Source organism: Typopeltis vanoorti, chromosome 6, assembly GCF_054136105.1.
Source record: "Typopeltis vanoorti isolate ZY-2024b chromosome 6, IOZ_Tvanoo_1.0, whole genome shotgun sequence".
NCBI lineage: Eukaryota > Metazoa > Arthropoda > Arachnida > Uropygi > Thelyphonidae > Typopeltis > Typopeltis vanoorti.
In genome coordinates this window covers 55,277,913-55,305,848 of record NC_143554.1, presented here as the reverse complement: position 1 = coordinate 55,305,848, position 27,936 = coordinate 55,277,913, and the positions used below count along the sequence as shown (strand labels likewise).

The window sequence follows — 27,936 nt, the reverse complement described above, 5'->3', positions numbered from 1 at the left end:
TTGGGTTTGATAGAATTATTGAGTAAATATGATGTCATTATGCATGAGCGTGTACGGTGCATTTTGTCGAAGGAAACCATGCAGCAAAACTATTCAAAACGAAATAATTTCTCTTTTGGCATCAGCTGTTTGCGATGATATTGTTAAGCGTGCCAAAGAAGCAAAATACTTTTCAATTATTTTAGATTGCACCCCAGATATTAGTCACAAAGAACAACTTTCTTTTACTTTATGATTCGTAGATTTAACAGAGTCTATTTTAGTTATTCAAGAACATTTTGTTTCATTCTATGAAATCAATGAATCTACAGGAGAATCATTATATGATAAGATCATTAAGTTGTTTTTAGATTTAAAATTAAATATTAATGATATTAAAGGACAGGGCTATGACAATGGGTCCAATATGCGAGGAAAAAATAAAGGTGTTCAAGCTCGTTTACAGCAAGTAAATCCCTGAGCATTTTACATACCTTGTGGCTGCCATTCTTTAAATTTCGTTATAAGAGATGCAGCAATGTCTTGTCCACAATCTGTTTCATTTTTTGGTGTTATTCAACGGCTTTATACATTATTTTCAGCATCCGTTGCTAGATGGAAAATTTTAACTGATAATGTACCAAATTTCACTGTTAAAGCAGTATGTGAAACTCGTTGGGAGAGTCGTATTGAATGCATAAAGTCGGTTAGGTATCAGATTGTCAAAATTCATGATGCACTGATAATACTTAGTGAAAATTCAACCAATACAACCACCAAATCTGAATCTTTAACACTAGCAGAAAAACTTTGCAATTATTCTTTTTTAGCTATATTAGTGACGTGGTATGACATACTTCATCAGATTAACATAGTTAGCAAATCAATGCAAACAAAAAGTATGGATTTAAAAACGGTTATAAATTTATTAAAATCACGTATGGAATTCATTAGACAATACCGTACACTAGAATTTGAAAATGCTTCGACTCAAGCTGAGGAATTAGCAAAGCTTTTAGGAATGGAGCCAATATTTACTGAAAAAGGAATAATTCGTAGGAAGAAATTATTTAGTTATGAATCTGAAGACACTCTTGTTACTGTTGATGAGAGAGAGCAAAGTTTAGAATAACGATATTCAACATCATTTTGGACACGATATTAACATCTCTTGAAGAAAGATTTGAACAAATAAAAACATATGAGCGAAATTGGGGTTTTCTTTTTAATATAACTAAAATAGGCTATTTAAATTAATTAAAAAAACAATGTATGGATTTGCATTCAATTCTTCATCATGAAAATAATAGTGACATTGACAGGAATGAGCTCTTTGAAGAAATTAAATTTCTAAACAGTTACTTCCGGAAAATATCAATTCGCCATTGGAAACTTTATAATTTTTAAAAGCAAATAATTTGCAAAATATAATTCCAAATACGTGGGTTGCACTGAGAATTCTGCTGACGATTCCTATTACAGTAGCAACAGCTGAGAGAAGTTTCAGTAAATTGAAACTTATCAAAACATATTTGCGATCAACAATGGGGAGTGAGAGAGATTAAATTCTTTAGCCTTACTATCTATTGAAAATGCAGTTATTCAGAAAATAGACATTAGTGAAAAAATAAAAATTTTCGCAGATTTAAAATCAAGAAAAATATATATGTAAATTATAATTGATAAAATCAAAAGTGTAAAACCCATAATATTTTTAATAACCAATAATTTAGTAATTTTTTTTTGTATGTATTATTTTATTTTTTTGTTAGTGAATAGAAATGATAAGTAGAAATCTTGAAGTTATGAAATTATTAATCATTTAAGAAAACCTAGACCTACTTACAATCAGGAAGTATTAAATATTTAAAAAAAAAAAAAAAAAAAACCTTGGGGCACCAAAGGAGTTTGCCCAGGGTGCAAATCTGTCTTAGTCCGGTCATGTCCACTGAATAGCACTATCACTGACATTATATTTTTGCATTTATTGCTGTATAAGACCCTCCCTAATTGTTTCCAGACTTTGCATGATTACTAAAAGTAAACACAATATACCAATGCTTCATGAAGAGGACACTTTTCAACATGTAAACATTGCATCACGCTGACGTTAATAGCATGAGGTATGCATTCAAAATACATACACCTTTGAGCCCTTTGAAAAGATGCACAGATGGTGCAGCGAATCAAATTATTAGCATTCTATAAAACTGCTCAGAAGGTGATGCAGGGTGACCTCTGACACAATTAGCACCTAGAGGCTGTGATTGGTTATTCTGTCAACCAATCAAATTGAATGATATCATTTGTATGGAGTTGCTGTTTTGTTTTTCGAGTTTCATCTGCTTTGTGTGTGGGAATTGTGAACTGACGTGGTAGCAAGTTTTTATATATAATATAGACAAGTTTTAACATGTTTGCTGCCAACTACGAGTATACTCGTAGTTGGTATATGAGCCTCACAAGCCAACTACAAATATACTCTTATATCGACTCGTACTGATCTTGAAGAAGTGAAAGTGCTTGGCTTGAGGTAACAAACTATGCTCGAGGAGCATGGCAGCGAACGTGTTAATATATAATTTTCGATAAATTTATAACTTTTTTGCCCAAATTTACAATAGGAAACAGTATTGTAGTCGAAGGAGGTAAGCCTCGTCCTGCTCTTCCAAATTGTACACCTTTGAGTAATTCAAATATACTAACCAAATATAGCATTCTCCTTCATTATTGTGCTCCTTCAAATTTGTGCAGAGGTAGGGACAATGTCACCACCTCTGCACAAATTTAGTTACAATTAACTGATAAATTAAAGTATTCAAAGTTATCCTACAATTAATTACATTTGACCAATTAAGATGGGGTGCTTAAGGATCAAAGCTGTATAACTGAGAGGAGACCTCCACATATCCTTTAAAGGAATGCAGAGACACAACCAGGGCTTCTGACCTAATGTCCAATCCTCACCTTCTCATGGTGCACCATGAGATCTACCTGGATACTGAACAAATGAAGATGAGCTGGCAATTTGAGATTTAGCAGACCAAATTGTATTCTTATTGGCTTAAACCATAGTAGAAAATGATGGTGCAACATAAGAGAATTTCATGACAGCTGGGAGTCGCTCGGTTAAACAAGCCCCCCCCCATTGTTTTCACCAGGGAACCGGGGCGAACAGCAAAAAGTCAGCTACTAGACCAAATCCTGAAACACACTCCAAACAACATCACCAGACTTCAAGATCGGTACTATCAACATAAGAAGCCTGAATGGCATAGAAATGGAGCTAGCTGAGGAATTGGATAAGTACCAGTTCGACATAATAGGGATGACTGAAAAAATTGACTGAAAAAAAAAAAAAAAAAAAAAAAAAGGAAAAAAAAAGAAATCTGGTGAGAAATAAATACAAAATATTATATTCAGGCAATGAATGACAATCAAGGAAAAGATGGAGTATTCAACACTAAATACCATACACAATATCGAGTAGAGGATATGGGCAAATATCAGAAGAGGAAACTGGACAATGCACAAACTTATTTGTGCCTATGGTCCCACAGAAGGTTCTACTAAGGTAGAAGTTTTTGAGAGGAAGTTTTTGAGGCTTTAGAGAAAGCAACTGACACAGAAAAAGAGGAAAAGTTTGTCCTTGTTGGGGATCTAAATAGCAGAGTTGGAAATGATTGTCAGACATACAAAAGTTTTTGAGGCTTTAGAAAAAGCAACTGACACAATGAAAAAGGAAAAATTGGTGCTTGTTGGGAATCTAAATAGCACAGTAGGAAATGATTGTCAGACATCCAAAAATATTTTGGGAAAATTTGGAGAAAAGAGCAAAGCTAATAATAATGGCAAATATTTGTTGGATTTCTGCTCAGGACATGGACTGGTTATTACTAAAACAATGTTCCAACATGAAAATGTGGACAAATTCACATGGAGAGAAGAGGCAAGGAATAAGAAACGTCTCATTAACTATGTCATTGTTAATAGTGATGTTTTCTCCCTGGTGCAGGACATTAGAGTGTAGAGGATTTGAAATTGGAAGTATTCACCACTTAGTCTTGAGTAGGATAAAATTAAATTTCATATTGAAAAGAAAAACATGTAAGAAACTTTTAAAACGAATAAAAGTTGAGCAGTTCTCAGATGTGAACTGTAGATAGACTAAAATACACAAACATTATTGAAGAAAAAATGAAAGAGTTTAAGGACAGGAACCAAACCTTGGAGATTCAGTGACAAATCTTGAAGAAAGCATTGATTCAACCAGAGAGAAATGTGGTGAGGTTGTCTACAAGTATAGAAAAATGAGAACTCCATGGTAGACATAGGAAGTTAAAGAGGTAGTGAAGAAAAAGAAGAAAGTTTGCACGTGAAGTATTGTCACAAATAGGTTATTTGTATACTGAGGCTGATGACTTCACATCAACTGCCTCATATCCCCAAAATGAAAAGCACAATTCCTTTTATTGTTGGAAGTTTTTTCACTTGGTTATGCTATAAATTACAGATGCTATGAAATTATGTACTTGGTTTAATCCTTTAACACAAAATTTGCACCTGAAGTATCTTCAGGACTGAGGCAACTCGTGGTAAAGGTGGATCAAGCTCTCATCACTTCTTTTCTCAATATCTCCCATAATGCAAAGCACATCTCCTTGCAGACATGTATAATGCTCTGCATTAAGGGAAAGCCCATTACCCAGACTGGTTTCGACCTTTTTTGAGGTCTTGTCAGTGGGAGCCAGACCCAGAGATAGTGATACTGAAGCAGAAGCAATGGAGAAGTCATATTTACCTACGAGTTGCCAAAAGGTGTACCACCTTTTGGCAACTTAATAATACCTTAGTATTATTAAGCTGCCAAACTTAATACCTTGTTTTATTAAGTACCTTGTTTTCCACACTTCTCTCTGTTACTTCCATCTCCTTTTCAATATTTCCAAGTGAACTCTGATTCCACATCTGGCTGCCTGGCAAATGATCCAACAATTGAACGGGACAAAACCTGTATGTCAGTATATCGCGGAGATGGATGGCTTGGAAATAGGATGTTTGTTTCATTTTCTTATTACTTATTATTACTAAAATAGTTAATAGTGTTTGTTTCTTTATTGCATTTTTATTTGGTATCTCTCTCTACTTAATAAAATTGCATTCTAGTAAGTTAAAATATACAACTCAGCGAAGATGTTGGATATGTATCAAAAAAAAAAAATCAGCTAATGCCTTTTTATTCCCGTATACGGGAGTAGGCGAGGCCATTTAGCCCTATCTAACTTTTGGAGACTGAGTGGGCAGTTCAATCTCCACTGGTACCCAATCAGAGACAGATGGCCCAAGGCTATCACTAATTAAGCGGTAGGCAGTGATGAGAGACGGCTCAAACGTGCCGCCATCTCGTGGTCCCTAACCCTAACACAATATATTTAATGTCTGAAATAATGTGGGTTCTATGGTCGATTTTCTTGAGTTTACAGGACAAAAAACCCGAGTTTCCGGGAGGAAAAACCTGCTTGCCCGTGCCAGAGATCGACTAACTCGGGAACTGGTCGAAAAAAGGCTTAGAAAAATTTCCTCTAGTCGCCGACTAGACTTGAAACCAAGTCTTCCTTCGTGCGGCCAAGCGCGGCGGTGTGCAAACGCCACATCCACTGAACTACACAGGCTCGGTTGGATATGTATTTATTTATTTATTTATTTTTAAATTGAGTACTGGGTTGCATGCCAAAAAAAGTCATTGGCATGCCATATTTGTCACGCATGCCAAGGGTTCCTCATCCCTGCTGTATAATGAAGAGCATGGGTTTACTAAAGAAAGGGCATGCTTTTAGAAATTTGGTCATATTTTTAATAACAGTATTATGGACACGTTGGATGAATGGAATAGACATACTATGATGCTGCTCTATTCTGCTAAGACGTGATAAGATACTGCATGAAAAGCTGTTGCATAAACTGGAGAATACAGGTTTGGAATATAAACTCTTGCTTGAATAAGTGGATGATTGACAGACAGGTATCATAAAGTGGTATATGGGAGATGTTAATTTGCCAAATGTCAAAATGTGACCAGTGGTGTACCCCAGGATTCAGTCCTTGGATCATTGTTGTTGTTGTTCGTTAATGACAACAGGAGATGTTCAATTGTTTGCTGATGTTGCACAGATAGGCAGGGCAATCAGGGATGCTACTCAATATCCAGCACAGGATGATTTTGTATGCCTAACTCTAAGATTTGGGAAGATATTGTTGTTAAATATATATATATATATATATATATATATATATATATATATTTTTATAAAAAGAGTGAATGACTAGAACCGAGAGAAATGAAAACAAAGTTTATTAGTACTACACAACTAGTTTCGGCTTGCATCAGCCTTCGTTAGATGCACATTAAAAAGAAGAAATAACCAGAAAAAACACATGGAGGAAATAAATATAAACAACACAGAAAATTAGTGTATATATATTTCAACGTTGAAATGCTGAAGTCTGTGCATTCAAAATTGTTCCCTCGTTGGCTTCATTGTTGGGCTTATACATGCGTATAGCATCTGGTGAACGCCAGTATTTGACCACAATACAGTGACAGTCTGAAAGGTTGTAACTCAGGTTGTTGTTGAGATGTAGAAGGTTGAGAATGATTCCCTTTGATTCTATTATCTTCCTTTCTACTTCATCATGGCAACTGAAAATGTTATTAGACTTGTCCCATAGGACTGCATGGCTAGGGAACTTACAAGAGAACGCGAGCCAGTGCTTTGTCTAGTCATGTTCTATTCTCGGCCAATTCTAATGAAGAAACCCTAGTCATACAGTCCTATGGGACAAGTCTAATAATTACATTTTCCATTGCCATGATGAAGTAGAAAGAAAGATAATAGAATCAAAGGAAATCATTCTCAACCGCCCTACATCTCAACAACAACCTGAGTTACACCTTTCAGACTGTCACTGTGCTGTGGTCAAATATAGGCATTCACGAGATGCTATACGCATGCATATGCCCAACAATGAAGCCAACGAGGGAACAATTTTGAATGTGCAGACTTCAACGTTATAACTTTAAATATATATACACTAATTTTCCATGTTGTTTACAGTTATTTCCTCCATGTGTTTTTTCTGGTTATTTCTTCTTTTTAAAGTGCACCTGACGAAGCCTGATACAAGTTGAAAAACTAGTTATGTAGTACTAAGAAACTTTGTTTTCATTTCTCTCGGTTCTAGTCATTCAATCTTTTTATAAAAATGTACAACAACCGAGTAAATCAAGCTTCATACATACATACATACATATATATATTATTATTATTATTATTGGAATTTAATAATAATAAAAAAGTTATCATTTTTTTATTATTATTTTAATGTTTATGTTTTAATTAACAGTTTAATGTTAGAAGTTTATTTTGCACTTGGTTAGACTATAATAAATTTAGTTTAATCCTTTATCCAAGTGTCAGCAAACAAAGTTTGCACCTGAAAATATCTTCAGGACTAAGGTAAGGTTGTACATCCCTTGGCAACTCGTAGCAAAGGTGAACCAAGCTCTCATCACTCCTTGCTCAGTATCTCCCATAATGCAAAGCACATCTCCTTGTGGACATGTATACTGTTATGCATTAAGGGAAGGGCCACTACCCAGACCGATTTCGACTTATATTGAGGCCTCGTCAGTGGGAGGCAAACCCAGAATGGTGATACTAAGGCAGAAGCAATGGAGAGGTCATATTTACCTATACGAGTTGCCAACCGGTGTACCACCTTATTATTAAATTACTGGATTTAGAGAAAAATGTTGGAAGTTGCTTCCCACTGCCGAGACCTCAATAAAGGCCCTTCCCTTAATGCATAACAGTATACATGTCTGCAAGGAGATGTGTTTTGCATTATGGGAGATACTGAGACAAGAAGGGATGAGAGCTTGGTCCACCTTTGCTATGAGTTGCCAAGGGATGTACCACCTTACCTTAGTCCTGAAGATATTTTCAGACACAAACTTTGTTTGCTTACACTTGGATAAAGGATTAAGCAAAATTTATTATAGTCTAACCAAGTGCAAAATAAACTTCCAACATCTTTCTCTAAATCCAGAGTAATTTAATAATAAGGTGGTACACCGGTTGGCAACTCGTATAGGTAAATATGACCTCTCCATTGCTTCTGCCTTGGTATCACCCCTCTGGGTCTGCCTCCCATTGACGAGACCTCAATAAAATTCGAAACCGGTCTAAGTAGTGGCCCTTCCCTTAATGCATAGCAGTATACATGTCTGCAAGGAGATGTGCTTTGCATTATGGGAGATACTGCGACAAGGAGTGATGAGAGCTTGGTCCACCTTTGCTACAAGTTGCCAAGGGATGTACCACCTTACCTTATTATGAAGATATTTTCAGGCACAAACTTTGTTTGCTTACACTTGGATAAAGGATTAATCTAAATTTATTATAGTTTAATGTTAATAAGTATAAAAGTTATATACACTTTGGCATGATGAGATTTCCAATAGCATATTATATTAGCAGAGTTATGCTACAAGAAATAGATGGCTGTAATGGTGGAAAGGAATTTGAAGTTCAAAGGTCACATAGCAAAAACTGCAAATACAACTCTCAAGATAACTGTGATGTTGAAGTGAACCTTAACATGTAAGGGTAAAGAAGTAATTTTGTCTGTTTACAAAACATTGGTAAGACCACACCTGGACTACTGTATGCAGATTTGGTCATCTCTTGGATTCCAAAATGATAAAGAAGCTGTGGAAAGGATGCAAAAAAGAAGAGTCACAAAAACTATGTCAGGATTATGAGGAGAGCTTCTGAGTATGTGGACTACAAACTGGTTAACAGGGAAAAAGAGGTGATAATATGCTAGAGGTCTGTAAACTTCTGAATGGGTGTTACAGGATATCTGATGAAACTTTGTTATATGGAAGATGGAGCAAGAACATGAGGCATCATGGAAGTAAAGTTTATTCATGATTAAGAACAGAGTAAGCACTAGATTTTTCTCTCCCAGAAAAGTGAGTGAATAGAATAGTTCAACTTTTGAAGTGAGTGCATCTAGTGTGAATGAGGTTAAGGGAAGATATGATAGCTCATCTGGGTGATGTATAGATGAATTCTTGACTCCCTAGAGGTCTCACATCATAATAATAATAAGAACAGATGAACATACTGTACAATAAGTATGTTGCCAATACAGACAGCATCCAGTCTTTAGACTATATGTTGGTCACAGAGTTGTATAAGTAGGAGAAAACACTATTAGAGTTCCCAAGAAGTAAGTATGGCTATATAACAAATTCATATATATATATATATATATATATATATATATATATATATATATATATCAGGGGCGAATGCTAGTCTTGAAATTCACGCTTGCACTTGTTATCATTCAGGGAGTGAGAGATGTGATTAAAGTCTAATTAGCGGAATAACGAATTACTGACCATTTAAAACTATATATTTAGAAATTTATGTACATTTAATCATACAAATACAACATTTATTTTACAAATGATATTCTATCTTTTTCAATTTAGCTGACCTACTTGAATACAAATTCTACCCTACGGTTTTTCTTTATGAACTGGTCAATAACAGTGCCATAAAAAGTTGGTTGTAACTTAATTTTCTCAAGCAACACGCAGACTTGTAAAGGCCGGCTGAAGCTCACTGGCTAGAGCTGCTTTCATTGCGTATGGCCTGTGTTTAAGACAATGTGAAGGGAGCGGAAATAGCTACGCTCGCGCATGCATGAAATCACAGTTCTGTAGCGAGGACCTGGAAGCTCACACAACCGAGCAAGCAAAGGTAGCTTTGACTAGGCGAGCAAGCATCGGCCTTCGATACACAACACAAAGCTCAATTATTACGGCACAAGCTTAAGAAGTCTTCTGTCTACAAAAATAAAAGCCTAAATGGAATGTTTATAAATGCATGCATTTATTAACAAATAAATATTACTTCTTTCTCAAGTAATGAGCTTGCATAGCAAGCATGGAGAATTTGCCCCTGATATATCTAACAGTTAACAGCAATCACTTCCCAAAACTTAGAGAAAGGCATGCAATCTGTTCGATTAAGATTAGGGTGGTAGTGTAGAGATTCACATGATTCAAGAAAGAAATAGACAATCAAATTTCAACCTACTTAGTGTAGCATCTTAGTTTGGTTCTAATGAACTGCGTGTCTAGTGTTGATGGTAGCAGAACTAATACCAATTTGTTCTGAACAAAAAGGAAGGACTCTTCACATATATAATCCATATAACACCTTCAAACTGGCCCAGAAGTTATCTTTTTTACCACCTATCAAAGATAAATTACAACCTCTATCCTTGCCTGGTGTTTATCAAATATCCTGTTCTTATCATTTTTACTACTTTGGACAGACTGGCCATTCTGTTACAATTAGAATCCAAAAATATCAAGATTATATAACATTTCTGGAATCAGAAGGTTCAGGCCTTGCTTTTCATGCCATCGACACAACACCGAGTTCACTAGACCACACCAAGATGCTGTACTACAATAAGTTCAAATTTAAGCATCTATTTCTTGAATTGTGTGAAGTCCTACACCACCATCTCAATTTTAATCAAACTGATTGTATGCCTAATTCTAAGATTTGGGAAGATATTGTTGTTAAATATACATATATTATTATTATTATACAACTATACTTACTTCTCTAGAGCTCTAACAGTGTTTCCTCCTACTTGTACAGCTGCAACTGAGACACATGATAGTAAATGCATGCTGCTGTATGACTTTTTCTTGTCTTCATAATTTAAATATTGTAGCTAATTCTTCTCCTTATCCCTGAATGAAGCTTGTGACATATTGGGCAAACTATATACCAGTAAGAAATTCTCTTTAGTTTTCTCTTACATGTATGAAGCTGTTATTTAAAATATTATACTATGTCTAACATGTCTGTCTATATTAAATGTCTGGTAACTGTAGATCCTCTATGATGTCTGAAGCAATTCTGAAAACATCTTCACATTGTACTGGGGGAAAAAAAATGGAAAAATAAAATAAACTGGGCTACTTGTTCTAAAGTTAAAACATGATTTTTTAACCACTCCAAGCCTCCAATGAGCAAAGTGGTAAGTAATATTACATCTGACAATGAAACTCATCTACCATCTGGAAATACCTAGAACTACAGAGGTTGGGTCTTTCCTCTGTGGAATGCAAATGGCACATCTCGAACCATTCCTTAGTTCACACCTTGATATTTTACTCCAATCTAATAGCCTGTTTGTCAGATGATATATCCATAACTATTAACATGCTGCCACTATGAAGTTACAGGCAGAGAATTTGGTTACTACAGATCAGCCATAATTCACTAAGTTTGGCATTCCCCACACTATTGTGACCAGGCATCAGTTCCATCAGCATTTTAGACTTCTGAGGTTTAACCACAGATGCAATCTATCTTGCCTATCCTGTAAAGTATATCTTCAGTCCCCTTTTAGGCCCAAATTAAATCCTGATTAACACATCCTCTTTGACAGCCCCTGTATAGTATTCTTTCCTAAAAACCAACATGAAGATATTACTATCACTTATGTGTTTTCCCCCATACAAATTTATGTGTATTCTTTATGTTACAACATAGCATTCCAACATTTCTTTCCATTTCATTTCCTACTCTGCATGTACTACAGACAGACAAAACAAAACTAATATGTGCTAATGGATTTTTTTTTTAAATGCACCCAATGAGCAGAAAGTAAGATATTTTTCAAAATGTAAAAATATTTATAAACTTTTTTTTTATATTTTAGGAATAGAACAAAAAAGTGGAATAGTAATGTTATCTAATTATTAACATGCCATAGCATTATTATGGGTGAGATGGATAATGGGAATGGATACGCTATGGTACTGTTGGACTTTGCTAAAGCTAAAGCATTTGACAGGATACCACAATGAAAGGCTGTTGAATGAATTGAAGAATACAGGATGGAAATATAAATAATGACCTGGATAAGTGGGTAACTAACAGAAAATTATCAGATAGTAGTATGGAAGATGTGAATCCACAAGATTTAAGGTAACCAGTAGCATACCAATGGATCTGACAGATGTTCAAGAGTTTGCTGATAATGTAAAAATAGGCAAGGCAATCAAGGGATGTAGCCTGAAACTGTGGGAAAATTATAATGGCTATCAATTCAATGTGAGTATGTATGTACTTTGGCATGATGAGATTTCACTGGCATATTATATTGGTGAGATTATGCTTAGATAAACTGATGAGATTAGGGATCTTGGTGGATAGGAAGTTGAAAGGTCACATTGCAGAAATTACAAATACAACTCAGAAAATAATTGTGAAGCTGAAATAAACGCTAATGTACAAGGTAAAGGAAGTTATTTTGCCTCTTTACAAGAACTTGATATGACTACACCTGGTCTACCATGCACCAATTTGCTCTTTTGGTTTCCAAGAGGATGAAGAAGATATGAAATGGATGCAAATAACAGTTAACTGCAGTTGCTGAGCAGTCAAATGAGAATACTGTAGATTCATGCAGTATATGTGCCACAGCAAGACAATTAGATTTGCCATACCCGGTGGTATGGAGAACATTGCATAATGCATTGCAATGCTACCTATTAACTCAGCCACAGCCAAGAGTTGCAAATAGGAGATGCCAGTATCCAAGAAGCATTTGTATTGACATTTCTGACATGCATGGAGGAGGACAACAACTGGCCTTAGAACACCCTATGGAGTGATGAAGCACATTTTCATGTTTGTTCAAAACTGCTGCATCTGAGCTACAGAGAATTTCCATGCACTTAAACAAGTTCTCTTAAATTCTCTAAAGATCATAGTATGGATAGGATTTATGGCCAAGTTTGTTATTGGGCTGTTTTTCTTTGAAGAAATCCATTGAACTGGACATGTAACCTCCATGGTCATGCTGAGAAGTTTCATCATCCCACAACTGCAACAAAGAGGGTGCCTGAACACAACAGTGTTGATCTAAGATGCAGCATCGTCTCACATAGGGCATGAATTTCAACAATTACTGTGTCAACATTTCACAGAGGACAGAGTAACCAGGTGCTCATTTTCTATGAAATGCCCACTGTTCACCAGACCTTAACCCCTGTGAATTTTGGCTTTGGGATTACCTCAAAAGAATGATATATTGGGACAAAAGTTCTTTGCATGAGAAATTTGAAAGACAAAATCGCATGTCATGTCCAAAACCAAAGACCAGTTGCATTCCACTATAGACAATGCTGTATGGAGGTATCAGCTAATGGTCTTGCACAAAGGCCAACATAGTGATGTCACCTTCACTGATCATCCGGATCTCCTTGACAGCTCCTTGCAGCATGTCAGTTGTATGTGATATATTTTTGTGTCACATTATTTTATAAAATGAGTGAAATAAACATTGAATAACTTCATTTGTCATTGATTCTGAATGATTTTGCAATCACATACCATTTGGTTTGCATTAATGTAATTTTCTCCTGTTCACATCACCATATTTTTGCTATCAGTTATTTTTTGAAATATTTTTTTTTATTATCAAAATCTCTTCCCCATGATCTGGTTAAGTTACCCACTAAGTTTGAAGGCATTACATCATTCAGAGATTGCTCTGAATAGGGGGACTTTTTTTGAAATGCCCTCTAAATTATATAAGAAAGAACATCATGGATAAAAGGGAAATTAGAAACTTACATAGAGAAAACTGGAATAACTATGTAAAAGAACTAGGAACAGAGTTAAATAGAATACAATCATCAGCATATAAAATCTTGAAGTACCTAAACAAATCAATTAAAGAACACACTAATATAGATGCCATATGTAAAAATCGTGAAAATTTATGGAAAGATAATGATTTTAACACTGAATATAATAAGTAACAGTAACAAATTAGAAACCATAACATTAGATGAATTATTGAAATTCTAAAAACAATGAAAAACATATACCAGGAAATTATGGAACAAATATGGAACTTATTTAAATATGTTGGCTTGAAACTGCATATGAGACTATTAAATCTACTAAATCAAATTTTGCTATCAGCAACAGATCCAGGCAAATGGAAGAGACACATCATATTGACTATTTTCATGGGGATGAATCAAAAATCAAATATAAATAAACTCTTCTCCATCGCATATAGAATTCATCCCCCCCATTCACTTCAGATGAAATAAAACAAGCATTAAAACAAATGAAAAATGTCCTGGTGAAGACTTAATTCATAGAATTAATTAAATGGGGAGGAAACAATATAATTCACCATGTCACAAACTTACTAAGCTATGCCTAAAAGAGGGGAAGATACCAGAAAACTGGAAAAATGCTACCCTGATACTATTATTTAAAAAAGGGGACAAAGAAGAAGTAAAGACTAATAGACCAATTAGAATTCTCTCTAATCTGTACAAAATTCTCACAAAAGTAATAAACAGGTTAACACCCCTTCTAGATTCAAACCAGTAGAACAAGCAGGATTCCATAAAGGCTTTAACACAATTGATCATATTCATGCAGAAAAACAAATAATAGAAAAAGCAGAAGAAAACCAACTGCCTCTCTGTTTAGCCTTCATTGATTATGAAAAAACATTTGATTCCATCAAAATTAATGCAATATTCAAAGCACTCCAGAATCAGGGAGTTCTTAGAGAATATATGGACCTCCTCCAGGCAATATACCTCACTGCAACAGCAACAATCCAACTTCACATGAGTAGCAATAAAATATTAATTGAAAAAGGTGTCAGACAAGGAGACTCTCTATCATCCAAAATCTTTACAGCAGTCCTTCAAGAAATATTTAATAATATAAACTGGACAAACTTGGTATAAAAATTAATAACAGAAACTTAACACGCCTAATTCATATTTATAAATTTAGGGACACAAAAACACACGTGTGGAACAGATTATTTTATAATTACTAATAAAATAAAACTTGACATTTCGACCCCTGTATCGAGGTCATCATCGGAAGGATACAAGTGTATAAGGAACCAAGCTACATGCTCTAGCCCTGTATACCGCTAAACTAAATCTATGTAGTTAATTAATCCTTTTCCCTAGCCTGACCTCTAGTGATAAAAAATAATAATAATAATAAATAAATAAAATAAAATAAATTAATTAAAAAATAAATAAATAAATACAACTACAATAAACTGCTAAAGTCCTCATGTACTAATATTCTTCTGGATTTGTACAATTCTGATTGTTATAATATGATTTCCTTTAGTTGCTGTTGAATGTTACAAACACTTCACCAGGTTGTCTTCTTGTAGTGGGATTTTTTTATGGCTAGTTTAGGTTGTTATACAGGTTGTAGATGGGTCCTCCACATTCTTGAAATGGTTAGGTCATCATTTTTGTTGAGATTTGGGTTGTGTTTGAGCATTTCACATGACTCTTTAAATTTTCTCTCAAACCAGGTTTTGGTGCAGTGTAGGGACTTGATAGTTTTCCAATCAATTCTGTGGTATGTTTGGAGTGCATGGTCAGAAAAGCTGGTTTTTCTAAAATGGATGTATTTAATGTGTCGTTTGTGTTCGTCTTGTCTGATTGGGATAGTTCACAAAATACAATGCACACGTAACATACCATACATAGGGGGAAAGTTACGTGTGCATTGTATTTTGTCTACCCCTGGGTGGGCTAGGTGTGGAAGAGGATCTTTAGAAGAACTGAGCAGGTGTCTTAACTTATTTGGGGGTTTAAAGGTGGTTTTAATGTTGTATTTGCATAGTGTTCTGTCCATTTTTTCAGAAATGCCTCTAACATAAGGAATGGCAATAGCATTCCTGAAATCTTTTTTGTTCTTACTGGTATCTTTGTGGAGGATCTTGTGAATAGTTTTTATTACTGTATCCATTTTTTCTAAATGTTTGGTTGATGATCTTATATTCCTGGTTTAGAGCTTGTTCATTAGAACAAATAGTTAGAGCTCTGTGTTTAAGGGTGCTTATGACACCTAGTTTTTGTGTTGGGTGGTGGTAAGAATTTTTGTGTGTGTATTGGCCTGTGTGTGTGTGTGTGTAGGTTTGGGTAAACTGAGAAGAAGAGACAGCCCGAGGGAAGACGTGTGACAAGTGTGTCTAGGAACGGGAGAGAGTTGTTTTTTTCCATTTCAATGGTGAATTGGATACATTTGTGTTGTTTGTTTAGGTGGCTAAGGAATGTATTTAGAGCTTCACGGCCATGGGGCCAAATGGCGAAAATATCGTCAACGTATCTGAGTCAAATTTTGGGCTTTAGACATGCTGTCTCTAGAGCACATTGCTCAAAGTCTTCCATATAAAAGTTAGCTATGGGGGGGAAAGCAGTGAGCCCATGGCTGTACTTTCTTTTTGAAGGTAAAAATTATTTTGCCACACAAAATATCCAGAGCAGAGCACATGGGCAAAGAGGGCCGTGATGTTGTGTGGAAATATGTTCTGTAGGAGCATGATAGTGTCATTGATCGGGACATTGGTGAAAAGGGAAGTTATGTCAAAGCTGACTAATAAATCTTGGTCGTTGAGTGTAATGTTTTTAATTTTATTAATGAAATGTTGTGTATTTTTTTTATGTAGGAAGGGGACTGACCTACCAATTCCTTGAGTGTGGCCACTAATTTTTTGCCTAAGTGATAATTTGGGCTGTCAATTCCTTCAACAATCGGATGTAGTGGTGTGCCTGGTTTGTGTATTTTCGACAGGCCATAAATTCTGGGCGCAGGGGCATAATGAGGTATTGATTTTTTTTGTTGTTTCTTTGGACCATGTGTGGACGGATTTGATTAATTCAGTTGTTTTCTTTTTGTTATGTTTTGTGGGGGTTGTAGTTTACCATTTGGTAGGTGTTGTGGTCCGATATCAAATGGTTCATTTTTTCGATGTATGTTGTACGGTCTAAATGGTCAATGCCTAAGAACACCTAAGATATGCAAATGATATCATAATTTTTGCAAACACTCCAGAAGATCTTAATATAATGATAGAAGACTTATCATTATATGATTATATAATGATATCATTATATAATCATATAATGATATCATATATCATTATATGAAATATGACATGAAAGCAAAAAAGTCGATCTAAAAATAAACAGAGAAAAAACTAAAATCATGTTTAATCATTTTGTAACACCAAAAAGCATAATAATAGGAAACAATTTCTTGGAAAGAGTCTCTTCATATATATACTTGGGTCATCTCATTGATCTAAATTGTGAACTCCAAAATGAAATAAATAAGAGAGTTCAACTTGCTTGAAGTGCATTCAGAAAATTGAAAAGCATTTTTCAAAACAATGATGTCCCACTCTGTTTAAAAAGGAAGACATTTAACCAGTGTATACTTCCAGTCATCTCATATGGCTGTGAAACTCAGTCGCTAACAAAAGCACTGGCAAATAAATTAACAACTCAAAGAAAAATGGGGAAGTTGATGCTATTCATCACATTAAAAGATAAAAAGCGAAACACTCATATCACTGACATCATTTTTCACTATAAGCGACTAAAATAGAAATGGGCCGGACATCTATCCAGAAGAGAAGATGAGCAATGGACCACCATACTAACAAACTGGATTCCAAAAGAAGGGAAACGAGGCTGAGGATGTCCTAAAAGAAGGTGAAGTGATGAATTGTCGAATTTTATCAGGGAAAAATTGGTCACCCATTACCAAGAACAGAGAAAGGTGGAAAGAACTGGAGAAGGCCTTCATCCGGCAGTGGACAGAAAATGGCTGAAAAGAAGAAGAAGAAATCAAAATGTTCACATTACAGAGGAATGAGTCAATTAGAGTCGAGTTACAAAATATATATACAGAATACTGAAAAAGAAAACAACAAAAAAATATGAAAAATATATATAAAAAAAGCATTTAGCATAAGAGCAAAACAGATTAAGAAAGGGATCACCTGTATATCAATTCAGTCTTCACTATAAAACATCTAACTAAAACACATACAATTCAACCTAAATACTCATATTCTGATCTGTGATCAGAATATGAGTATTTAGGAAAAAGCCCTTGATCTAATAAAAAGAAACAAACTGTTTTAAATAATAGTTAAAAGTGAATTATCTCCACACAGCTGGCAATATATATGAAAATAATGCTATAACAGTCAAAACCAGTGGCACACTTACAGTTGGAATAGGAAAAAAAATAGGTTAATAGGAGGTAAGAAAGATGATAATTATCAACTGCACTTCTATGTTGAGTTTCTGCAGTTGTAGATTCGTGTAAATTTCTGGAATAAACTACATAGACACAAGGATGAAATAACTAAATTAAGTATTTACAACCAGACATTGTAAAAATTCACATTAAAGGATTAAACTTTCTCCTACTGTAAACTTAAACAGCCTCCTTTTTGCTGATGATCAAATAATAATTAAAAATTCTGAAGATAACTTACAGAAAGATATTTTAAATTTAAATGAAATAGCCAAAGATTATGGAATGAGAATATCAACAAAAAAAATTAAAAAAATGGCATTTAAAGGACAAAATCCAATAAGAACTAAAATAGTAACAGATAAGATTTTAGAACAGGTGAATTCATTTAACTACCTAAGAAGTATGATTACATATGAAAATGAAAAAGATATAAACCAAAATTACAAAATATTTAAAAATAACAGGTGTAATTAACTTCACATTTAAACCTAATCTAGTTCAAAAACAAACTAGATTGAAAGTATACAATGCATTAGCCCTACCAGTCCTATTGTATGGAAGTGAAATTTCGATAATAAAACAAAAAGACAAAGATTAATAACAGCTGAAATAAAGTTTATGAGAAAAACTAAAACGTATACTGTATTCGATCACAAAAGAAATTATGAAAAAGCTAAACCATGAATCAGTAATAGAAATAATAAAGAAATATAAACATAAATGGATGGAACATGTTAAAAGAGCAAAAACAAAAATATTACCAAAACAAGTATTAAATTACAAACCATTAGGAAAAAGAAAACCAGGACATCCTCTATGAGTTTTAAAGAGGTTCAATGATGACTTTTGAGGACAGAACAAGTCATTGTTGGCCTAAATCAGGAAAAGTATGATGATGATGATAACACTGTAAATATTTACATCTGGTTGTACCTGATGTTTGATAATGCTCAAGGTAGCACTATGAAAGGCATTTTAAGCATCAGCAATAATTTTATCAGTGATATCATTATTCACTAATAAGCATAAAATATCATTGTGAAGAGTGCTGCCTTCATCTTCTATACATATGGCTACCCATGTTCTGGAAGCCACTGTTATTCTAGTCTTGGTTGAGTTTGTATCTTAAAAATACTTTGATTATGCTAACTTGAGCTAGCAAAACATCAGGTTGAAAATACTTAATTTAGTTTTATATTTAACAATTAATGTTAATTATAATTATATTAATATGTCTATGTAGTTTATTTTATTAGAGACAGGATCATGACCTAGAGACAGGAAGAAGTCAGTTTTCATAAGAAATGTGGTATGAAGGCATGCAAGAATTATAGAACTGTTAGTTTGATATTTCATGCAAGCAAAATTTTATTAAAGATCATGCTAAATAGGATTGAGGACAAAGTCGAGGCAGAGATGCCCGAGGAACAAGCAGGTTTTAGGAAAGGTAGAGGCACCAGAGATCAGATCCTTTGCCTTAGACAGATCATAGAAAAATATAAAGAATTCAGACTCCCTCTGGTAATGTGTTTCTTAGACTACTCTAAAGCTTTTGACTGTGTTGAGCATGTGAAACTGTGGGAAGTAATGAAAAGAATGGGTTTTCCTCAACACGTTATCAGGTTGTTAACCAACTTGTATAAGGAGCAAGAAGCCACAATAAGAACAGGTGTTGGATTGACTGACTGGTTTCAAGTTGGAAAAGGAGTTAGGCAAGGATGTTTACTTAAGTATAAAGAGCTAATAAGCTTCATTTCGGCAATGAAAACATTACTTAAATTAAGGGGATATTAAATCCCACATAGTTTTAAAACCGAATAAGAAACTCAAAGATTGGAATCAGAGAGTTTCTTGCCGAATATAGTAAACTATAAAGTATCGGCGACACTAGCGTTAGCAAATGCAAGGGATCCTAGTACGTAGTACAATACCGGACGACTCGTTGCAAAGGTGGGGAAAGTTCAGATCGCTATTCTTAGGTATTTTCCATAATGTAAAAACGCATTTCCTAGGAAATGTATGCTGTTATTACATTATGGAGGGAGGTCACTACCCAGACCGGTTTCAGCCTTTTTTGAGGCTTCATCAGTGAGTAGCTAGACCTAATACCAAAGTGTATAGCGAAAAGAACTTATATACTCTGCGAACGAGTTATCCAAACAGGTGCAACCATTAAGTTACTTAAGTATAAAGAGCTAATAAGCTTCATTTCGGCAATGAAAACATTACCGGTATTGTACTACATACTAGGATCACTTGCATTTGCTAACGCTAGTGTCGCCGATACTTTATAGTTTACTATATTCGGCAAGAAACTCTCTGATTCCAATCTTTGAGTTTCTTATTTGGTTTTAAAACTATGTGGGATTTAATATCCCCTTAATTTAAGTAATGTTTTCATTGTCAAAATGAAGCTTATTAGCTCTTTATACTTAAGTAACTTAATGGCTGCACCTGTTTGGATAACTCGTTCGCAGTGTATATAAGTTCTTTTCGCTATACACTTTGGTATTTGGTCTAGCTACTCACTGATGAAGCCTCAAAAAAGGCTGAAACCGGTCTGGGTAGTGACCTCCCTCCATAATGTAATAACAACATACATTTCTTAGGAAATGTGTTTTTACATTATGGAAAATACCTAAGAATAGCGATCTGAACTCCCCCCACCTTTGCAACGAGTCGTCCGGTATTGTACTACGTACTAGGATCACTTGCATTTGCTAACGCTAGTGTCGCCGATACTTTATAGTTTACTATATTTGGCAAGAAACTCTCTGATTCCAATCTTTGAGTTTCTTATTCGGTTTTAAAACTATGTGGGATTTAATATCCCCTTAATTTAAGTAAGGATGTTTACTTTCTCCTCACTTGTTTGGTATATATGCAGAGGACATCATGCGTGAAGCATTGGATGAGCTCAGGACAGGAATTAGGATAGGAGGTAGATTGATCAGTAATCCGAGGTATGCTGATGATACAGTGCTCCTTTGTAATGACATGGAAGAACTAGGACTAATTCTTGACAAAGTTAACAAGATCAGTAATAACAGAGGACTTCAACTCAATTCTAGCAAGACAAAGATCATGGTTCTCAAAGGAAAAACAAACAGAGAAGCTCTTGAGAAACAAGTGTACCTTAATGAAGAAAGAATTGAGGAAGTCAGCAAGTTTGAGTACCTAGGATCCATTATTAATGTGAAGAATTGCTGTTTAGAAGATGTCAGAAAAAGGTTAGGAATTGCTAAAACAACAGTCAGAGACCTGTCTAAAATCTGAAAGGATGGATCTATCTCCATGGGAACAAAGTTGAGGATTTTAGATGCAGTTGTTTTTCCAACAGCGACTTATGGATGCGAGACTTGGAACCTAAAGAAGTCAGATAAGAAATGGATATCTGCTTTAGAGATGTGGTGTTACAGAAGGCTGTTGAGGATATCATATACTGAAAGGCGTACAAATGAATGGGTGTTAGAAAAGATTAGTAGAACTTTAAGGCTCCTTAAGGATATTGACAGAAGAAAGTTAAAATATTTTGGACACACAGAAAGGATGGAAGGAGGACTTCTCAGAACAGTAATAGAAGGTAAAGTTCCTGGAAAAAGAGGCAGGGGTAGACCATCAATGAGATGGATGGATGGATGGCATGTGTGGAGTGACTGATCTTCAGAGTTGAGGCTGCCAGAAAAGCAAACAACAGGACTACATGGCGAGGCCTGGTGTGGAACATCACCGAGCATCAGAGTGACCATACGGCATCTGTAGATGCCCAGCGAACATATATATATATATGTAGTTTATTCCAGAAATTTTAAACATGAATAATTATCGATTTTATTCTATACTATGGTTTCATTATATCCATTAAGTGATAGTGATTTTTATTTAATTCTTCTAACAGAAGCAATTCAGAAAAACAAATTGTGCATGCTTGTTTGTCTGTACAAGGAACCTTGTACAGACAAACACTTGGAACAGAGAGGGGAGACAGCTAATCTTTAGGAAAGTAGATAAGATCTAATCTCTCTCTGTTCCAGGAGTGTGTACAAGGTTCCTCATACTTGCATCTTGTCATATCATGGACAAACTGGAAGAAATGCAGCATCCACCTTCAAGAACACAAGAAATATATCTGCCAGCACATACAAACTATTTCAGTAAGGTCTAGATGACCATGATTTGGATACATACAAAAATCAAATGGAAAAATGCATCACTGCAGCAAATACAACAAAATTTGATAAATATTATTATTATTATTACGGGTATCTCCATGGAGTCAGTAGACTCATCGCGGGAGACCCAAACTAGCAAAACAATATCTGTCATATCTCTTCTTGAATTCATTTACAGACGAAGAGCTCACAACTAAGTCAGGCAATGAATTCCACTCATTCACCACCCTCCAGGCAAAAAACCTTGTTCTGACACCTTTGTTAACCACACTCTTCTTTAATTTCCAGAGATGACCTCTTGTTCTTCCATCACTTTCACACAGCTGAAACATTTCCCCTGCATCAATCCTATAAAAACCTTTTAGTAATTTGAATGTTTCTATCATATCTCCTCTTCTTCGCCTATCAACCAATCTCTGCAATCCACAAGCTCTCAATCTATCAATGTAGGGAGCATTTTTTATATCACTCACCAACTTGGTCACTCTTCTCTGAACCCTCTCCACAGCCTCCTCATCTCCAAGGAATCCAGGTGACCAGACCTGAGCACAGTAATCCAAATGTGGAAGTATCAATGCTTTATAAAGGGGAATAATAACCTCTTTATCTCTGGATGTCAGTGTGTTCCTCAACAACCAAGCAATCCTATGTGCAATCTTGGACACCTTAGCAATGTGTCCTCTGAACTTCATCTCCCTATCTACCAATACCCCTAAGTCCCTAGCCTCATCAATCTCTTGGAGTACCTTTCCATCGATGTAGTACACAGCTGGTAATCTTTTAATCCCAAAATGCATGACTTTACACTTTTCCACATTGAACTGACATCCATTTTCTTTTGCCCATTTTACCAGCTTATTTAAATCCTCCTGCAAACTTTCAACATCAGCTTGATTTTTTATTGCACTACACAACTTTGCATCATCAGCAAACAACTGAATATCTCCCTTTAAGCCGTTTCCTATATCATTTATATACAAATTAAACAACATTGGCCCAAGCACAGAGCCCTGAGGCACACCACTGGTCACCTGCCTCATTCTGGACTCGGCTCCTCCATACACCACCTTATGGTATCTCTCCCTGAGCCATTCTCCTATCCATATCACCAATTTAATATCCATTCCCATCTGCTCCAATTTGCGTAACAGTGTTCTATGGGGGTATCCTGTCAAAAGCCTTAGCAAAATCCAGAAGTACCACTGTGTAGCCAGTTCCTTTGTCCAACTCAGATGTTATTCTATTATGAATAGTTAATAGATTGCTAAGGCAGGATCTACCTTTAACAAAACCATGGTTTTTAACAAACCAAATATGGTTTGTTAAACTTCCAAGATTTTGGAAATATTCATAGACCTCCCACCAAACAGTCATTATTTCTACTATTTTCTGATCAGAAGAATATACAGTAGGAGGTAGTTCATATTTTTTGTGGTTGAGGTTTGATAATTCACTAGTGCTTTTAACAGAATATTAAACCTAAAAATGATCATGAAATTTATAAATTTTATAAGTAGGTGTTACTTTATACTTTGAAAATAGAGTATCTGTTTGAAGAGTATTATAAAGTAAACAAGATAAATGTGATGAATCTGATGGTGCATGACATGTTTCAACTTTTAGAATGCTTACATTTTCCTGTTAGTAACTACACTTCCAAATTACATTTGATTTTTTTCTTTTAATTTTTTTTTTTGTTGAGCTCATACAAGAGAGGTTTGGTTGATCAACCTATATTGCATCAGTACCATATATGGATAGTGGGTTAGAAAAGAAGGAACTTGTTTACATTTGATTTGAAAGACTCTTTAGTGTATTCCTTAGGGAATACAGCAAGGGGGAAGACTGTTCCACAATACAGCAGCTGCAGGGATGAAAGAAGAGGAAAAGAAACTTGTTCTGCTTGTTTCAAGGTGAACTGTGAAGGGATGTCGAGAAGCAGCTGCATGTGTTCCAACGAGCTTAGTACTAAGTGGGGGAATTATTGATGTTATTTCAAATGAGCATTTCCCATGGAAATATTTCTAGAATATACATATTGTGGAAACCAAACGTCCGTATGAAAGTAGGGGGGTAAGAGATGGGCCATTAATAAGTCTATTAATTTTATGAGAAATAGGACATTACTGGGTTTTATCAGCATTGAAATTGATGAGGTTATCTGAACCCCATTAGAGAATATTAACAATTACTTCGATTTATTTTAAACTCTGAATACTAGAACTATCTTTTATTCAATAATAATAATAAATCAATAAATGAAAATCGACCTAAGAAGTCAACAGAATGAATTCTCAAATTTTTAGTCATAAATACCTGAAGGCTAACAATAAACACCACATCTTGGACGACAAAAAGCATAACTATCTAATCACATACAGGAAGACGTTAAAACTGGTTAATTCCATACTGCAGATAATATATAATTCACAGTACTTCTTTAGTCTTTAAATATCTTCAATATTATAAAAAGTATACAAACCTGTGATCCTGTTTTAAGTAAAACACATAATGTGTTAATTGATGAAATAGCTGAATCAAGGCAGGAATGGATGTCCTTCTGAACACTTACACAAGGCTGCTTAATTTTTAATGTGTCATTTACTGATTTTACAAGGTGATTTAAGGTGATAAACTTTGCTTTTATATCTTCTGATGAACTGGCCATTAAACTGGTTCCTGTTAACTGAAAGGATAATGAAAATGAATAACGATTTACATTTAATCTAAAATTTTATATTTATTATTTCTTGTAGAAAGGCTTAGACATTGGTTAAACATGCTTATTAAATAATTTAAGGAATTTACAACGTACACGGGATATAAATTAAATTAAACTTTAATCTATATTTCCAATATTTCGGCAACATCACGTTGCCATCTTCACAGGAACTTAAAATAAAGACACATGCACGCAGGCACTAACATATTTTACTGTGTGTGTAGTGCCTGTATGCACATGTCTTTATTTTAAGTTCCTGTGACGATGGCAACATGATGTTGCCGAAATATTGGAAATATAGATTAAAGTTTAATTTAATTTATATCCTGTGTACGTTGTAATTATTTAATAATATTTATTATTATTACTACAGTATTTCCATGGAGTCCAAAGACGTTTCTGTAGACCTATGAAACTTTTCACCAAACACTGCCATTTGCACACCTTCATAAATCTTTCTGAACTTACTCAACGAAAAAAGTTCTCGTGACTCCAGCAATCCATTCCATTCATTCACCACTCTCCAAGTAAAAATCTAGTCCTCAAGCAACTCCCCTTCTCCCAGCAGTAAAGTAATGAAAAATTTCCTCATTATCTATCCTATAAAAACACTTTTAGTAATTTACATGTCTTTTAGGATAAGCAGACAATGAGTGTAGCATGGTTAAGTTAGGAGAGAAGTAAAGGCGGCAAATGAAATCTTAAATGCAAATGAAACATTAGGTAAGGAAATCTTAAGCCACACCAGGAAAAACACAATTCCAGGTATGATAATCTTGGAAAGGAATGTTTGATCTAACAAATAGAGTATGTTTTATTTTTATTATTTTATTTTATTATCCTAAGACTCCATGGAGTCAAAGACTCATCTAATTTGTTTTAAAACTGAAATATCTAAAAACTATATGAATATAATAATTCATGTAGAAAATCTTGATATTTAATTGTAAAATTTTTACCTATGTTTAATATGTCTATCAAAAATGGAACAGCAAATTATACAAATAACAGGAAGATTCTAAAAGGCACCACCATACCAGCTATAGTAAGTTAACAAAAACAGTTAATTTCTAACTAAAACAATCAAACAAAAAAAGAACTATACAGTAATGACAAATGATAACTAAACACAGGGTTTAATAGGTTGAGATAATATAGATAGTTTAACCGACTAGTTTCACCACATATGCTGGTGGATTCTTCTGGGTTAGGAAGAAAAAAAAAAAAAAAAAAAAAAAAAAAAAATACAACCCAAAAGAAGCCACTAGCATATGTTGCAAAACTAGTCAGTTAAACTATCTGTATTATCACAACCTATTAAACTCAGTGTTACTTATAATTTGTCACATTCGTGTTTTGGCCGAAAAATCTACATGCTCATCAAGTATACAACCGAACAAATAAGGAAAGATTAGCAGATTGAAAAAGTACTACCTTCCATAAAGGAAATAAACGTAGACCATCAGATCCATTTAAGTTTGAGCAACTGAGTATTCTTTCACAAATTTCCTTATATGGAGAGTGGTAAATGAGTGGAATACTCATTTACTTGGAGAGTGGTAAATGAGTGGAATAAGCTTCCAGAGTCTGTTGTGGGTGCTACGACCGTGAATGAGTTCAAGTCAAGGTATGATAGATACTGTATGAATGTTGAATAGTTGTTCTTGACATGATGTTAGGGCCTCCCTCGATGAGTCTGTCGACTCCTTGGAGTTTCCTGGAACAATAATAATAATAATAATAATAATAATAAAGACGTACCTAGAAAAAGCCTTCTCTTACGAAGGATTTTGACTTATTACAAAGAACTGTGTGCCTGGTTGAGATGAAATGTTCAGCAAACCCTCATTGAGTATTTGATATAAAACTATGTTCTTTGCACTGAATACAAGAAGATCTTTCAGAATGTCCATAATAAAATAAGCCAGCGAAGCAAGGAATCTGGTAAACAGCCAATAAAACAAATGGAGGAAACTTATCCTCAGGCGATGAGAGAAAGGTGGAGATTTCTCTGACAACACAAATGGACACAAAAATGCCAAGAAGTTTTAAAACTTGAAATATGTTTAGAAATTCCTTTCACATAAATTTAGAGAGTGGAATACAAGTGATTTCCTCCAGAACAGAAGAGGCAGTGATTCTACAGCTGCTGAATGCTTTACTGACGAGGACTTCACTGAAACAACTTAACAAAGATTACATACTTTGTAGCATTCTAATGATGCTGGATTACACGAAATTGATAAGGCGAGAATCTGGGGTGATGGTGAACAGAGATTCGAAAGATGCTAATAATAATAATAATACTGCAAGGGTTGGCAAAATAGCTGAGGATTTACATGGATGTTGAAGAACACATTCACAAGTAAAAACAGACACAGGCTATGGCTTGATTCAGCCATGATGACTACTGTGCACAGATATGGTTAGCTGGGTTTCTTGGGGAATCAGGAAGTGGTGGAGCAGATTAAGAGATGAGTGACCAAACTGGTGACAGGTCTGTATCTTCCCTATGAGGATAGACGGATAGACTGAAGGTGTATGGGTTTGGAGAGGTTAGCTAACAGACAAAGGAGAGGAGATATAATAAAAAGTCATAAGTTACTAAAGGGGTTCTATAAGATTTCAATGTATGAAAAGTAAGGGAGAACATGGGGATTACAACCTGAAATTGTCTAAGATTCTGGTGGAATGAGTGAAATGGATTGCCAGAGGTGGTTGTGAGTGCCCTAATGGTGAATAAGTTTAAGGAAGGGTATGATAGGTATTGTGTAAATAATGGATAGTGTGGATCTACCGTGATGAGTCTTTTGACTCCACTGAGATACCTGTA

The 27,936-nt window shown here is 34.8% G+C and overlaps 1 protein-coding gene across 1 annotated transcript in view; it reads right to left on the bottom strand.

Moving 5' to 3' along the window:
- The window catches only part of LOC150105464 (bifunctional 3'-5' exonuclease/ATP-dependent helicase WRN-like), a 370,108-nt gene extending 345,041 nt beyond the window's left edge, over positions 1-25,067 (bottom strand). The window contains exon 1 of the mRNA XM_090394834.1: positions 24,864-25,067. Coding sequence (XP_090250960.1) covers positions 24,864-25,049 — 186 coding nt within the window. The 5' untranslated portion in view covers positions 25,050-25,067. The remainder of the gene's footprint in view (positions 1-24,863) is intronic.
- Positions 25,068-27,936: the final 2,869 nt, after the last annotated feature.